The sequence below is a fragment of the Macaca nemestrina genome, chromosome 11 (genome assembly GCF_043159975.1).
Source record: "Macaca nemestrina isolate mMacNem1 chromosome 11, mMacNem.hap1, whole genome shotgun sequence".
Taxonomy (NCBI): domain Eukaryota; kingdom Metazoa; phylum Chordata; class Mammalia; order Primates; family Cercopithecidae; genus Macaca; species Macaca nemestrina.
In genome coordinates, this window is record NC_092135.1 from 131,526,183 (window position 1) to 131,542,973 (window position 16,791).

The 16,791-nt window shown below is 47.1% G+C and overlaps 1 protein-coding gene across 5 annotated transcripts in view; it reads left to right on the top strand.

Moving 5' to 3' along the window:
• LOC105473893 (diacylglycerol kinase delta) overlaps nt 1–16,791 on the top strand; it is a 120,456-nt gene that overhangs the window by 60,113 nt on the left and 43,552 nt on the right. Inside the window, exon 1 of one of the 5 annotated variants that reach the window (XM_071073582.1) lies at nt 3,726–4,079. The exons of 3 other annotated variants lie outside the window; for them this stretch is intronic. Coding sequence is in view for 1 of the 2 variants with exons in the window: in XM_071073580.1 (XP_070929681.1) it covers nt 16,061–16,069 (9 nt within the window). In the remaining variant the exon portion in view is untranslated. Of the gene's footprint in view, nt 1–3,725; nt 4,080–15,378; nt 16,070–16,791 lie in introns of those variants that run through there. One more of the 5 variants, XM_071073580.1, reaches the window with a different exon arrangement.

The window sequence follows — 16,791 nt, forward strand, 5'->3', positions numbered from 1 at the left end:
TAGGGTAGGGCATCTTGGTTATGTGATGCCTGCAGCAAGTGCCATCAGAGTGGCTGCCAGCTGAGTCATCTCCCTCAAAGAGCTTTCCTGGAACCTCTCTCCCTGGTGATGTCAGCTCCTTCACCTCCGTTGCTGGCTCTAGCTGCAGGAGTGGTCGGAGATCCAGTGTTTTAACTAGGCCTTGCCAGAGGCCATTGGGATAGCAGGTCAATGGGTGAAGGAAGTTGTGTAGGCAAGTGGGAGTAATTGTCTCTGATCCTTGATTTTTGTAGGAAATAGGCATAGATTAAGGCATAGATAAATTTGAAAAGGTGTAGCTACATTAATTAATTAGTTAATTAATTAGAGATGAGGTTTCGCTCTGTCACCCTGTCTGGAGTGCAGTGGCGTGATCAAGGTTCACTGCAGCCTTGACCTCTCGGGCTCAAGTGATTCCCGCACATTAGCTTACTGAGTAGCTGGGACAGGCAGGTGTCACCATTCCCAGCTAATTTATACATTTTTTTGTAGAAACAGGGTCTCACTATGTTGCCCAGGCTGGTCTTGAACACCTGGGCTCAAGGGATCCTCCTGCTTTGGCCTCCCAAAGCACTGGTTTGCAGGCATGAGCTGCTGCGCCCAACCAGGCATAGATAAATTTAAAGACACCTTTTACTGTAGACAGTTTGGAAAATAGAGGAAACCAGAGGGAAAAGAAAAAAAAAATCTCTCAGTCCTACCACTTGATATGCGAACTTCCAGTTTTCCCGGCTACATGTGTCCTGCCTTTTTTAAACACAATACTATCACATCAGTATGTCCCCCTTTCCCCCATTTATGTCTTATTGTGGTAGAATACACATAACATAAAATTTAGCATCTTAACCATTAAGAGTGCAGTATAAATATAACCTTTTATAAATTACTTGTTTTTCCCTCCTTGTGTGGCTTTGTTTTCTGTGTGGTACCTATTCTGTGGTTTACTTAACCACTTTAAGTATTGAACATACAAACAGGCTTGAATCAATTCATTTGAAAAGGTGTGGACAAGACTTTGTCCTAAGGGTGACACCTGGCCCGAGCCAGCAGATGCGATTGTTCTTACCTTGGCCACTTTGCTTAATCAGGTTGACCTTCAGTGACCAAAAAAGTGGACGGTGGTGTCAGGGGCTTCGGGTAGCTTACGAAACTTTTTCCTTCTCTTCTTGTTACTTACCTCTTGATACTTGTTAACTACAGTGTTACTATAGACGCCTTTGGGTATATGCAGATTTACCATCAGTTAATCCCAGAGAAAAATGGATAAATTATGACAGCATGGTGGCTGTCAGACTTAAGAATGCCAAAGCATTCCGGTTTCTCTCCCTCCACCCCATCCCTTCAAGACTTACTGCCAGGGACCTTTGGTTTGCGCAAACTTTCCTTATCACCAGGACTCTGAGGTCTTTCAGCTCCTTGTTTCTTCTGTGTAGTAGCTGAAGGATGCAGGTACTCCGTCCTCCTGCTGTGGTTTGTTTCTGTAGCGAGAAGCCCAACAGCCCAGCGACTGAAAGCTGAGGCCACTAACGCAGGACGCGGTCAGCCCAGGAGGAGCACAGCCCTGGACACAAGGCCTCTGGTCTCACTTCTCCCACCTCCGTGCTGCTGTGTGCTTTGCGGCCGCAAGCTCTGCCTTGAAATTGCTTACTGTGTCTTAGTTCCTTTGTGCATTTTTAAAATTTTTTATTTTTTTGAGACAGAGTCTTGCTCTGTCATCCAGGCTGGAGTGCAGTTGTGCGATCACAGCTCACTGCAACCTCTGCCTCCTGGGTTCAACTGATTCTCCCTCCTCAGCCTCCCCATGGTGGCACCTGCCACCATGCCTGGCTAATTTTTGTATTTTTAGTAGAGATGGGATTTCACCATGTTGGCCAGACTGCTCTTGAACTCCTGATCTCAAGTGATTTGCCCACCTCAGCCTCCCAAAGTGCTGGGATTACAGGCATGAGCCCCTGCACCTAGCCCCCCTTGTGTATTTTTTAAAAGGTAAAGTTCTGTATTTACTATAGTGTTTATGTGGTAAAAATTGTTCATTTAAAAAAATTTAATATTGCTGTTGTTTCATTAATGCTTGGTTACAAATTTGCATAGGTTCTCAGTGGCCTGCACCAGCTTACCTATTCCCATGAGGCTTCTTTTTATTTTTATTGTGTACTTTTGTAGAGTATGAGGGTTTTTAGGAACTCAAAAATTGCATTATAGCAAAAATACCTGGAAGGTTTTCCTGATGCTAGGATTCTTTTTAATTACCTTTTTAATACAAATAACATGTTTCATTATAGATAATTAAGCACAGATAACCCAAACAAACAAAAACTACTCAAAAGTCTTATCACTGAGATTCTAGATTAAGCACTATTATGTAGACCTGTGATTCTCAAACATGGGTAGGGATAAGGCGGTGGGGCAGGTGAGACTGGCCTGAAGAGGACATCTGGGGACACATTGGTTTGTCACAGTTGTGAGGGTGGGGAGCAGGGGTACGTGCTGCTGACACCTAGTGGTTAAAGTCCAGGGAAGCTGCTCAGTGTCCCCAGAGGCATCCTGCAGTGTTGTGCGACAACCCCACAACAAAGAACTATTTGGCTCAAAATACCAATAGTGCTGAGGCTGAGAAACCCTGATATAGACAGTTATGGGGCCTCTTTCTGTGAATATTATTAAATATACTTTAGTTTTACAAAAATTTGGATTATTTATACAAACTAGTTTATGATCTGCTTTTAGAACTTATTGCTTTATGAACTTAATCTTTCTGTGTCCACGACTATGCATCCTCCTCACCCTTTTTAAAGTTGTCCTGTGACATCCCATTGCGTGAGTGTGTTGGAGCTTACTTCACCAGCCCCCTCTCTGGAGGCTGAGGTGCTGCCAGCCTTTTGCTATTGGAACCACGTTTGTTTGTATTTTGCCTTCTGCATGCTGGTTGACTGTGGCCAGCCCATGTTGGGGCACCAGCTCTATATCTGAGGTACCTTTCATGGGTGATAATATTTCCTTCCTGCCAGAGGCCCCCCCGCCAACCATGGCCGTCCCCAATCTCTAGTTTTCTCACAGTTGAACACAACTCAAGCTTGAAGTACTGTTGAAATAGTGAGTAGATAAGTAACACAGAATATTTCTGTCACATTTCATTTTTAGGTAGAACTTTCACTTTTTGCTTCATTTTGCTTTATGGGTTTCTTAAAAAATAGATCTGTCTTCTGGTAGGTTACGTGCGACTTTAACTTCTTGCCAAGTTGGCTTTCCTCTATGCCTGGGCTTCCTGAGTTCCTGGGGAGGCAGGAGTGGGTCAGATGGAGGATGCCTTGATCTGGCTGTGCTGTGGGTGGCACCTGTCAGCCGTCATGGTGGGGACCCCTTCTTTCCCCCCAAAGCTGCTCTGAGGCTGCAGGTGAGGTGCAGCCCAGGAGAGGAAGTGCATGACGACTGTTTGGGCCTGCGTTCCCTTTTAGGGTGCAGGCAGGGCAGCGTGCAGAGCTGGTGGGCTGGGCCCGGGTCTGACAGAGTGCTGTGCGGAGCTCACCTGGACCTGGGCATTCAGTCTCTTTCCATATGGGGAACTCCAAGAGCTTGTTTGTATGGTGGTGTCTATTTTTGTGTTTTGTGTGGTGCTCTGTGAGGAAGTCCTTTGTCTACGCACATCCCAGCTGCTTTGAATGGTCTGTCTCTGGGGGCTTCCAGGTAGGGAATTGTGTACAGGGAATCCAGGATTCGGGCAGCGTCGGAACAGCAGGATGTGAGTAACAGGAAGTGACAGAAATGACCCAGGGCGCCAGATGCTTATTCTCGGCCACCTTTCCAAGCACTGCAGCCCAGGAGCTATATTTAGCGGAGTATTTCCGACTGCCTCATCCTGCCCCCAGCACCATCCCTTTGCCCCTCTTTTGGTTGGTGACTGATTGCACAGTACCGATTTGCTACTCCAGCATCTCTGGTCTACTTCATGATCTGTAGGCTCTTGTCCACTGACTTGAACACCCTGTGTGTTTGTGCTGGGTCACTTCAATTTTGATACACGTGGAGCAGTTGGAAAGTGTTCTGAGCAGGAAGGGCAGCAGGTAAGAGCCCCGGGGGACGGTGTGCCATCATGCTGGGAGGCTGTCAGGTGGTGCGTTCAAGGTCAGGGTTTGAAATTAAGTGGAAGGAATTGAGCTTCCTTGTAAGATGCTCCAGAGGGTTGCTTCTTGGCTTGTATGTCTTAGAAATGGAAGACTGGGATTTTTAAAGGTATAGGCTTTCTGGTGTGACGTCACTCATGTACTAGAAACATTCTGTGGTTCTCACCTGGCCAGAGAACCTACATACAGGTGGAAGCAGCTTCTCTGTGGTGAATTCCTATCGTCTGAGCTTTGGCACGGGAAAATTTCCCTCCAGTTCCCCAAAGCAAGCACTCCAGAGCTGGATTTGTTCTGCTTTGGGTGTGGGTGAATTCTCATCTTGTCGTGTCTGTCCATTCCTTGGACGGTGCAGGACCTGTCTCTGTGTGCTTTGAGGTTTCTAGGGTGTGATGTTGGTTTGTAGTTTGTGGAGGGGTGTGTGTTGGGAGGGAAGGTGTTTTTGTTGGTCTCCTCTAAAAGCTCCCTTCTGAGTGGTTCCTCCAGGACCTCCCTTTCCTCCCTTCATGAAGCATCCACCTTGTTTTCAGACACTCGAGCTATTTAGGATTCAGGAATCGACTCTGGGATGAGAAATTAGAGAGACAAATTAAGAACAGTTGTGTCTGCCATGAGACACGTGGCCGTCAGCAGGGCCTGGTGGGGTGTATAAAAGCCCTGGGAACCCCGCGTAGAGGGGTCGGGATGGTAAAGGAGTGAATTCCAGGCTCAGGCGCTCCGGCGATTCCCCTCCCACAGTTCCCTCAGCAGAGTCTGGCTGCTGGCGTGGTTTCAGGCTGACCTATTAACCCTCTGTATGGCTACACTACAAATACAGGGCATGGCTATATTGTGTGTGTCTCTAGTTCTGGCTTGGGCATGTTAGCATATTTTTGTGCCAGAACATTTAAAACATTCAAAAAGTAACACATGAACCCAGCTATGACTACTTCCAGCCTGAGAAATAAACATAATAGATAAATCAGAGGCACTTGGAATTCTCTTTCCTATCCTCGTTTCTTCCTGCTGTCCCTCCCCCAGGGGTCACCTCCATCCTGACTTTGGTGTTTATCATTTGTTTGCATGTTTGTGTACTTTTTTTGATAAGTATGTGTAGGCATAAACAGTATATAGCATTGTTGAACTGGTTCTGAAATGTTGAATAAATATTATCAGACTGGACAGCCACAGGATTGCACTTCCTGGATTTATCCCTGTGGCTACATCTAGCTTTAGTTAAATGGTTCAGGGTTTAAAACAACTGATTCCTGGAGTTAAATCAGAATTTCTTGGGAATGAGGCATGAACTTCAGAGCTCCTGACAGGTGTGGCCTGAGTTGAGGCCCATGACGCTGGTTTTCGTGGCCTTTGTAGTGTTCCGGTACCTAAGATGTCCTGTTGTGGACGTATGCTTTCCCAGATTCCCTGTGATCAGTAGTGCTGCTGTGGATGTGCTTATCCTTGTCTTCTTGGCACACAGGCAAGAGTTTCTCTAGAATGTGTTTCTAAGGATAGAATTGCCAGGTGTGTGCATCTTCAGCTTGACTGGCAATCGTCAGATTACCTCCAGAACCATCGGCAGCAGTGGTCACGTATGAGTGATCTCATTTCTATAATGTCTTTAAGTTTTTCTTTTTGTTTTTTAATATACCAAACTGATGGCAAGATGAAGACCTCACGAGTGAGATAAGACACTGGACATTGCTGAGACTTTAATTGACACCGTGCCCTCAACATGTCCTCATGGACCTGCTGGCCCCACCCCCACCCCAGCTGTAAAGCTTGCTTCACCCACTGCGTTCCCTTCCTGGGATGGGAGCAGCACCCTGCCAGCTGCTCGAAGGTCACTGTGGACTCCTCTCTGTGTCACCCTGTCCCGTCTGTTTTCCTCAGAGCACACCCAGAGTCCACCCACTCTCCTCACCGTCATCTTGTGATGGGGTTACTGAGGAGCCTCCCAAAAGGTTTCCTGACTTCTTTTCCTGCATCTTACTGTCAACTTTCAATAAAGCAGCCAGAATGATGCTTTCAAAACTTGAGCTCGCATGGCTTCGTATTTTACATGGCATAAAAGCCAAAGTTCTTACAGACACCTGCATGACCTTCTGTGGCCCCCGATGCTTCCAGGTTGGCCCCTGGCCCCCTTCCTGATGCCAGCCCCAGCCACGTGCCACACACCTGCTTCTGCTCAGCCCTTCCCACCTCCTTCCTTGCTTCCTCCCGGTCTCTGGCTCCTTCCTCGCCTCCTCCCCGTTTTTGTTGTGGAGTCCCCTGGCCCCCAGACCTGTCTTTTCTGGTCCCCCGTTTTACCATAGCACTCGTCACCAGCTACTACTCTCCATGCTGTGTAATTCACTTCTTTAATAAGTCTTTATTTACTGCCTGCATTCAAATGTCACCTCCACAGGAGGAGGAATCTTTTCTGTTTGCTCAAGGGAAAGACTGCCTGAATTTATTTGTGAGGAAGGAAGAAAGAATTTGGAGCCCGATGATGAATATAGCACAGGAGAGGAGGTGAAGTTGAGGGAGCAGTTTCTGACTTGGGAGGTTGGAGGGATGGGGCAGTCACCGGTCTCTGGGAGGCAGTGGCAGGAGGACCTCGAGGTCCCCTAAGTGTGTAGTAGGACCCCCGAGGGGCGTGGCCAGCAGACTGTGGGGCTGCAGAGGCAGCTCCTTTTGGGGCCTTGTCTTGGCACCATCTCGGCCACTCCCAGAGCATACACTGGTATTGTGGTAGTGGGTGCTGGGCTGGCCCGCCCCACCGGGAAGTGCACTGCTGTTTGAGGGCAGGAGTCTGCGGTTCTGACATCCTCCCTTCATGGCTGAGCTCCTCAGGTTACATAGCTCCACTGATTCCTTAGGCACTGTTGTGTTTAGAAATGAAACCTTCCGTTTCCGGGGCCTTGCCTTGTGCAGGCTCAAGTACCCAGGCCACGTGTCAGAGCTGATAGCAAAATGAGCAGCACAACCAGAGGGCACAGTCCATGACACTCCTGCGTGTGCTTGGACTCAGGTGCAGGGACAGGCGGGGCGGCTGGCATTTCCACCCAGCGCTTCTGGGTAGAAGGACATAGAGGACCCGGTCCTTTTCTTTGAGAATGTGTACCGAAGGTGTGTCAGCTGTGTCCACATAATATTTTCTTGGCGCCAGATGTTTCATGGGTTGCACTGACTACAAATACAGGAATTTAGGTAAGATTGCACTTTTACCTTGTGCTGCCCGCATACGCCCTTGGCCTTAAGAAACACCGCATTGTTCTGGAGTTACTGCTTGGTTTTCCCAGTTTAAACTTAAATATCGTCGATGGTGGTTACTTATTTTTAATTAAAGCTTTTGTTTTGAGATTCTTTGTACCCTTTACCCGTTTTCATGCAGTGGTAACCTCTTGCACAGCTCCAGTACAGTGTCATACCCAGGATACTAACCTCGTTACAGTGGAGATTGGTAGCCTCCAAGCTGCAGGGATCTTCCTGGTGTCCTTTTACAGCTTCACACATGTCCCTCTATAACCCCTGGCAAACACTTATGTAGTCTCCATTTCTGTAATTTGGTCTTTTCAAGATGTGATATAAATGGAATCTTATAGTATATAACCTTTGGGGTTGGATTTTTCACTCTGCGTAATTCCCTGGAACCTCATTGAGGTTGATGAGCGTATCAGTGGTTGTTCCTTTTTATTACTGAGTAGTATTCCACGGGTGGACCACAGTTTGTTAATCATTCACCCACTGAAGGGCATCCGAATAGTTTCCAGCTTTTGGTGATCATGAATAAAGCTGCTGTAAACATTCCTAGGCAAGTTTCTGTGAGAACATGAATCTCCATTTCTCTGGGATAAATGCTGAAGAGTGCAATTGCCGGGTCATGTGCTAGTCGCATGCTTGGTTTTTTAAGAAACTGCCAAACCGTTTTGCAGAGCGGCCATAACGTTTTACATCCCACCCAACAGTACGATCTACTTTCTCCATATTCTCTCCAGCAGGTGGTATTGGCACTAGTTTCTGTTGTAGCCGTCATGATAGGTGTGTAGGGCTCTGGTTGTGATTTCAGTGTGTTTCCCTGATGGCTGAGGATGTTGAGTTTCTTCTGTGTGCTTATTCGCCACTTGCATATCCTCTTGCGCTGTCAGGGGTGAGGACTCATTTCCAGGTGGTGCAGGAAACATCCTGGCTCTCTGCTTGGCCGCCTCTGGGTACTCTGTTAGGCGAGTGCTGGAGCGCCTAGCTGCGGCCTGGGAGTGGGGTGGGCATGGTGTTTTCTTGTGGCGCTGGCTGGAGTAAGGTGGGTGTTACTGCCGTTGTCAATTTCTGTCTTGTCTGACTGCCCCCTTCCTGGATCCTTGGCCTGGAAGAGCAGACTTTTGTTGGGGCTTTCCACACCCCCCCCACAGTATCCCTCACGGTTTTCGACTGCTGCTTCTTTAGCTCCAAGTCTAGGGTACACCAGGTAAAAAGAAAACCCAGAGGGCCACCACTGTGTCATCCCTTGGGACAAGACCCTCGTCCGGCTGCCATCTTCTCTCTACCTTTCAGGGTCGTCTTGTGTTGATTTTCTAATGCCCGTGGTTTTCAGTTCTCAGTGAGAGGAGTGGGGAAAAGTATCTCCATGTCATCTGAATTTGGACCCGTGAAAAGTGAAGCGGGGGTCCAGGCAGAATGTTGTGCCCCTGCCCATCCCTGCTCGCTGGTCATAACCGTTGGACCATTGTGGGCCCCGGGCCTCACATTAATTACTCTTAAGCCCTTTTGGTTTGGTGTGTGGTTTCAATGTGACACAGTTTGCAGGACCTTGATCTTTTTGTCATTTAAACTGTCATTTATGAATGTGATCCACGTCCAGATCCCTGCATGTCCAAGTTCATGGTTAGAAATGGTTGGACAGGACATGGCCATTTGGGTGCTGTGATTCAGCTTGATGTGAATTAGTGAACTGCCTTTGTCATTATCCTCCAGATCTTATTCCTCTACCTTCTATTTTGAACTCTTGGGAAACCTGGTCAGAGTGGGAGGGACAACTAGTCAGATGACTTAATGAGATGTTGATGTCATCATCGTGCTGATCCTCCAAGCCAGTCACCCTGCCAAAAAGGAAATGAGAGGTGCCAGACACTGCTTGTACTGAGTGAACTTGGGAGAGCTTGTGGTGAGTGCCAGTTGCTTCCCTGCCTCCTGCCCGCTGGCGCTGGTGTGAGGCACCACCGAGATGAGGAGAGGCTGGGGGATGGAGGTCCAGGGATCTGCCTGGAGCTGGCCTGCCTGGTGTCCTGGCCACATCAGCTCATTTGCTGTGGGATTGTGAGCAGGCCCCTCAGCCGGGTTCATCAGGTGGCGGAGAAGCTGAAGGGAGCAGACACCTGGAAAACACCCAGTGGATTGCCGAGACATTCTTTGCGCCTCGTCTATGTTAGCCAAACTGCCCCTTGTTCTATCAGCTGCCGTGTGTGTGTGAGGCAGAGTCCACTCTCTTTTCCGTTTGAGAAATCATGTCTGTATGTCTCCAGTATGTCTCCTGTTCACCATGATTTCTCAGAGATCACTCCCTGCGGTTTAATAGCCTCCAGGACATGGGAGGACGTTTTGTCTGGCTTGGCAACTCATTTGGAGTAGCAAGGTATTTTTTATTTCTCTTGGAAGATCATGTACTTGAATCAAGAATAGAAGCAAAAGCTCTTCTTTCAAATAGAATTTTAAATCCTTTTTTTTGTCCCTAACGTATAAATGTAAGACTTTATTCCTTTTTTTTTTGAGATGGAGTCTCTCTCTGTTGCCCAGGCTGGAGTGCAGTGGCATGATCTCGGCTCACTGCAAGCTCCACCTGCTGGGTTCACTCCATTCTCCTCCCTCAGCCTCCTGAATAGCTGGGACTACAGGTGCCCGCCATCATGCCCGGCTAATTTTTTTGTAGTTTTAGTAGAGACGGGGTTTCACCGTGTTAGCCAGGATGGTCTCAATCTCCTGACCTCATGATCCGCCTGCCTCGGCCTCCCAAAGTGCTGGGATTACAGGCGTGAGCCACCGCGCCCGGTCAACTTTATTTTTTAATAGCTCATTTTTGGATTGGTAACACATGCACGTGGTACAGAAATCTTTTTTTTTTTGAGAAGGAGTCTCGCTCCGTCACCCAGGCTGGAGTGCAGTGGCCGGATCTCAGCTCACTGCAAGCTCCGCCTCCCGGGTTTACGCCATTCTCCTGCCTCCACCTCCCGAGTAACTGGGACTACAGGCGCCCGCCACCTCGCCCGGCTATTTTTTTGTATTTTTTTTTTAGTAGAGACGGGGTTTCATTGGGTTAGCCAGGATGGTCTCGATCTCCTGACCTTGTGATCCGCCCGTCTCGGCCTCCCAAAGTGCTGGGATTACAGGCTTGAGCCACCGCGCCCGGCCGGTACAGAAATCTTTTTTTTTTTTTTTTTTTTTTGAGACGGAGTCTCGCTCCGTCACCCAGGCTGGAGTGCAGTGGCCGGATCTCAGCTCACTGCAAGCTCCGCCTCCCGGGTTTGCGCCATTCTCCTGCCTCAGCCTCCCGAGTAGCTGGGACTACAGGCGCCTGCCACCTCGCCCGGCTAGTTTGTATTTTTTTTTTTTAGTAGAGACGGGGTTTCACCATATTAGCCAGGATGGTCTCGATCTCCCGACCTCGTGATCCGCCCGTCTCGGCCTCCCAAAGTGCTGGGATTACAGGCTTGAGCCACCGCGCCCGGCCTAGAAATCTTAAGACTAAAAAGATATGAAGTGTTTCCCAGCCACTCAGAGGTCCCCTCAGAGGTGACTAATATTAGTGTTTTCTGTGTACCCATACTCTTCCTGCAGTTGGCTTTTGTCTATTAACAGTGTGTCTTAGAGGTTGTTCCATATAAGAACATGGAGAGTAGCTTCAGGCATTTTAGTGGCTGCATAGTTTTCTATTATATGAATGTACTGTCATTACTGCAGCCAGTCTCTACCGGCCTTATATTGATCAGTATTTGTTTGGTTTCAAATATTTTGTCTTTATAGTGAATGGCCGCCACAAATAACCTTGTATATACAGTACGTGATTTCTCATGTAGATACAGGAGAGGATAAATTTATAGAAGCATGGTTGAGGAGACACAGGTGTGTATTTTCAAGTTTGACGGATTTTGCCAAATGGTTTCCATAGAGGTTGTATTAATTTTTGCCCCAATGTATGAGAGTCAGCAGACCATATTATCAAACATTTGATCTCTGTGAATTTGGTAGGTTAAAAAATGGGATCTCCTAATTTTAATTTGCATTTGCTGTATGAGTAAGACAGTATTTTTTCATACGTTGAAGATCTATATCTAACACTGTTTTAATATAGCTCTGCCAGACTCTCATATTCATGCTTCATATTTCATATTCATATTCATGTTTCCACCTTTCTCTCCCTATCTTTTATACAGTTATTTTCTAATCAGATTTTGTGCAAGAGTCTAGGCAGCTCTGCACACCTTTCTTTTGAGTTAAGTGTACACACATACTCCAGTATATACACATACTCCAGTGTGTAGGTTTCCATGTTTTTGAGAAATCCCAAGTTCTGTATCCTTTTTGACTGAGGTGCAGCATTCACATGGAGGAGTGTACTCATTACAGACGCACAGCTTGATGCGTGTTCCCGACCACGGAGAACATTGCAGCCCCCGGAAACCCTCCTGTGTGCCTCTCCTGTCAAAGTAGCTGCTAGGAGAAGCTAGCATCTAATACCATAGATTAGTTATGTCTGTTTTTTTAACTTTATGTAATGCATAAGGAAATTACACAGAGTATATGTTGTCTTGTGTCAGGTTTATTTCTTTCGCTATTGTAAGATTGATTACATTATTGCTTGTCTTCCAGTGTATGAATATACTACAGTGTATTCATTGTAGACCTGTTTAGAGTAGTGATGCTGCGAACATTCTTGTGTGCCTTGATGAGGAAGGTATGCGTTCGCATTTCTGTGGGATGCGTGGGTGGAATTGCTGAGTCACAGGGTATATACGAGTTCAGCTGTCTTCTGAAGTAGTTGCACCAAGTTGCACTGTCACCAGCACTTGATATTGTCTGTTTCGGCTCAGCCGTTGTGAGAGATGCATCACCCTGTGGCTTTAATTTGTACTTCCCTGATGACTAATCAAATTGAGCACCAGGTCATGTGCTTTATTGGCCATTTGTGAAATAACTGTTCAGGTCTTTCGTCCATTTTAGTATTAGTTTGTATGCTCTTTTCTTACTGATTTTTTTTTTTTTTTTTTTGAGACGGAGTCTAGCTCGGTCGCCCAGGCTGGAGTGCAGTGGCCAGATCTCAGCTCACTGCAAGCTCCGCCTCCCGGGTTTACGCCATTCTCCTGCCTCAGCCTCCCGAGTAGCTGGGACTACAGGCGCCTGCCACCTCGCCCAGCTAGTTTTTTGTATTTTTTAGTAGAGACGGGGTTTCACCGTGTTAGCCAGGATGGTCTCGATCTCCTGACCTTGTGATCCGCCCGTCTCGGCCTCCCAAAGTGCTGGGATTACAGGCTTGAGCCACCGCGCCCGGCCTTCTTACTGATTTTTAAGTTCTGTTACCTTCAAGATAATTCCAGCAAGTGTGTAAAAATTCAAATCTGTCTATGGCTGTTCTAGCCTGCCTCAGGATTCTGTGAGAAGTGGACCCACCATTTTATCCACTCCTCCTCTGTGACGTGACGTTTCTTTCTCCAGTCATCAGGCATCAAGATCTGAGGATATTTTCTCTCTCCTGTGTGTAGGTTTCCATGCAGTCACCTCTGATCCTGTTCTGCTGCTTCTCTTGGTGGGACGTCCTGCAGCCTGGCCTTTTGAATGCCTGGGATATCATTCATTTGTCCTGTCGAGTTCAGTTTATTGTTTATTGCCCTACTTTTTTTTTTTTTTTTTCTTTTGAGACAGGGTCTCACTCTGTCGCCGAGGTTGGAGTGCTGGAGTGCAAGGTGCAATCTTGGCTCACTGCAACCTCCGCCTCCTAGGTCCAAGTGATCCAACTCAGCCTCCCAAGTAGCTGGGATTACAGGCGCGTGCCGCCACATCCAGCTGTTTTTTGTATTTTTAGTTAGAGATGGGGTTTCACCATGTTGGCTAGGGTGGTCTCGAACTCCTAACCTCTAGTGATCTACCTGCCTTGGCCTCCTAAAGTGCTGAGATTACAGACGTGAGCCGCTGTGCCCAGCCTTATTGCCCTGCTTCTGATTTGCAATTATCTTTTAAGTTGATTCAGGGCTGTGAACCGTTTCTTACTTTATACATTTGCTTGAAAAATATGAGCCATCTTTTAGTCTCCAAAGTCTTTTCTTTGTGAAGGCTGGATTTTGGAGATAGTTTCAGCTTTTTTGCGCCATTCCTTGGTTGCCAGTAGTTATAATACTGGCTGCAGTCCAGACATAGGGACACTCTTATTCCTTAGAGCTTCACCCTGCACCCTGCCACCTGCCCTGGTGGGCAGGGTGAGGAGCCAGGAAGGCATAGCCTGAAGGCCCATATGTAGCCTCCACTTTCTCACCTGGGTCCTTCCTACTCACGATGTCTCCCAAATCAAGGGATTGAATGGGAGGTGCTGCTGAGAACATCCCCCAGAATCAGCCTCCCGAAGAGACTTACCCTCCCCTACCAGGGGTTGGGCTGTGGCTGGTGTTAGGGGAGCAGGAGGAGGAGGGGAGCAGGAGGAGGAGGAGGCAGGCCCTTGCCTGAGGGGTGCCTGCTGGCTGGTGTTGGGGCTGGAGCTCACCAGGACAGGTGTGCCAAGAAGATGGAGGCATGGCATGGAAGTGTGAGTCATGGCAAGTCTCCTATGTGCAGCTGGGTACTGACATAGAGAAGGCAGGCCCAGTTGTGTCCCCTCTGTGGGCAACTAAGAAAGATGGATTCTGACTTACTTGGTGGGACTCTTCTGTGACATTTCTTGTGGTTTGGGAGGGTGGACCACTGACATCAGAGCAGTCTCAAGAAAGACGCCCATGTGGGAAAGGGGTCTCAGCAGTGTCAAATGATGACATCAAAGCTGAGGGCTTCGAGCCCGGGGTAGCACTGATAGTGACAGTGCCCAGAACATTCTGAGGTTGCACCAACTGGCACCTCACAACAACAAGGCTAGGATGCGACACTGCTCTTAATAGCCCCAGTTTTCAGATAGGGCAGTGGAGGCACAGGGCAGAGAAGCACCTGCTTTAAGTTACACAGCTAGCAAGGGCTTCAGACTCAGGGAGTGTGCCAGGCCCTGTGCACACTTCGTCCTGTTCAGCCCCACCACAGCCCTGCAGGTTGCTTCTAGCATCACCTTTCTTGATGAGAAGCAAAGAGGGTCTGCCCCCATTTCCCAAATTTATCAGTTGCCAGGTGGGATTCAGATCTGGGTCTGTCTCAGGCTTCTTCACAACAGAACAGGCACAAATAAGAGGTTTTGTTTTGTTTTGTTTTGTTTTGTTTTTTCCTTAGAAGCCAAAATCCAGGTTCTCTGACATTTATCTGTTGCTCAGTGTTTATTGTCTGCGAACAGTAGCACAGGTGAAGGCAGTGATGCCTTGGTCACTTGTATCATTAACTCACTGTCTTTAAACCTAATGCTTTTGTCTATAATTTGCTGCCTAGTAGTGCCCAATACCCACAAAGCAATTCTAGTAAACCCTCTCCTTCAGCGTGTGGGTCAGGTGGGCCCAAAGATCCATCTTCTCAATCGCTGTGGCTGAGTTCTGGAGCAAAGTTGACGCTTCAGCTCGTAAAGGCTGCCACGGGAGTAGTAGACTCAGGACCTAAAACATCTCATTGTTGTCTTCTATAAATATCCTGTTGCATGACTCCTAATATAATCCCTGAGTTATGCAAAGTAAGGTATGTTATCTTTCTCTTACTGTATTTATGCTGACAAAAGTGTTCAAATATTAAAACTTACCCGGAGTGAACAGTTAGGGACATGTGCTCAGACTTGATAGGTAGACAGGGACGGTGCCGATGACTGATGCACTCGCCTCGGCCTTGCAGCTCCCAGTCTCCCATGACCGACCCTGAGTGGCTGTCCAGAGACCGCCACCGAGTCCCACTCTCAGGGCCCACTTTGTCATCTTCACGGCCGAGTCAGTGTGGGAAATTGTTATCTGCCTGCCTCTGCCTACTGTGAGTTCTGTGAGGGGAGGAACTTGGCTCACCATGTTCTTAGAATCCCCAGTCTAGAGGAGACGCCTAGCAAGCATCTGCGGAGCCAGGGGTTATCCTCTGGAGGGAGAGGGGTGGTTTGTGGTGCTCTCGAAGCTTGAACAGCAGCAGGGCAGAAGGCAGATGGCCCCTCCAGGCCTACCTTTGCTGTCTCTCCTTCGCCCTCACTCTCTCCCAGCTCTGCTGCTTACCACTCTCAGCCTGGCCCCAGGTGTTCTCCCATCAACCCAGCATAGGCGGAGGAAGAAGCGAACCATGCACTGGCGACCCAGTTCCATTTATCCCCTCTGCGATGAAACTTAGTCACTGGAGAATCTCCCTATAAAGTACTTTCTACGTTTTCTGAGGCAGAAACATGGTCATTTAATAATTTAAATTGGGTATTCCTAAATTGGGTCTTCTTAATGTAAACTGAAGCTATGAGATGTGTCGAAATCTAAAAGTTAAATAACATATTTTGTTGGTGAATCCATGGGGAAGCAAGCATTTTCCTAACACTGTTGGTGAGAATGCAAAATGGTACAACCCCTGTGGGGATAGTTTGGCAATAGCTAGCAATATTACGTGTGCATTTATTCTTTGTCAGGGCAATACTGCTTCTAGGAATTTACCCCAGAGATAGGTTGGTAAAAACAGGAAAAGATCCTTGTAGAGATAATTCATGGCAACACTATGAGAAATAGCAAAGAATTCTAAACAGCACAAAATTCCCATTCATAGGGCGCTGGGTGAGTCCTATACAGTGGAGTACTGTGCTACTGTTGAAAGAATGAGGAAGCCCTGGATATTGCTAAGGAGTGATGGCCGGGGTATGTAATTAAGTGGAAAGGCAAAGGTGGAGAAAAGTGTCCATGCTACTGTTGACAAAGGGGACAATATGATATACATGTTTGCATGTATCTTAAAAATGGAAGGAGAAACATACTTGCTCTTTCTCTCTTTTTTAAGTAAAGCAACCTGTGGGAACCAGGATAGAGGGGAGAGATGTAAAAGCTAGATTTCTGAATCTACCTTGTTTGTAGATTTGACTTTGGAACTCCATCGGTATAATATAGTCATTATAAAACAAAATAAAGTAAAAGGTTACAACCCTTGAAAATTTTGATATACACTATCAGTTTTTTCTCTAAAAAGTTTATATCCTGTTTACCTTCTGTCAGTACTTGAGGAGAATTCTTTTCCCCCACATGTTTGTCAGTACTGGATAGTCATCTTTTAAAACTTTGCCAATCCCATGGGCGAAAAATAGATTGCTATTTTCATTTGCATTCTCTGATGACTAGAGTGATTAAGCAGCTTTTTACTCGCTTATTATCCATTTTGTATTTCTTCTGTGAGGAAGTCCAAGCTAGAGCAATCAAATAACAACAACAACAAAAAAGAAATAAAGGGCATCCAAATTGGAAAGGAAGAAGTCAAATTATCCTTGTTTGCAGATGATGTGATCTTATATTTGGAAAAACCTAAAAACCCTCCAAAAAAACTATTAAAACTGATAAATTCAGTAGAGTTGCAGGATCCAAAATCAATG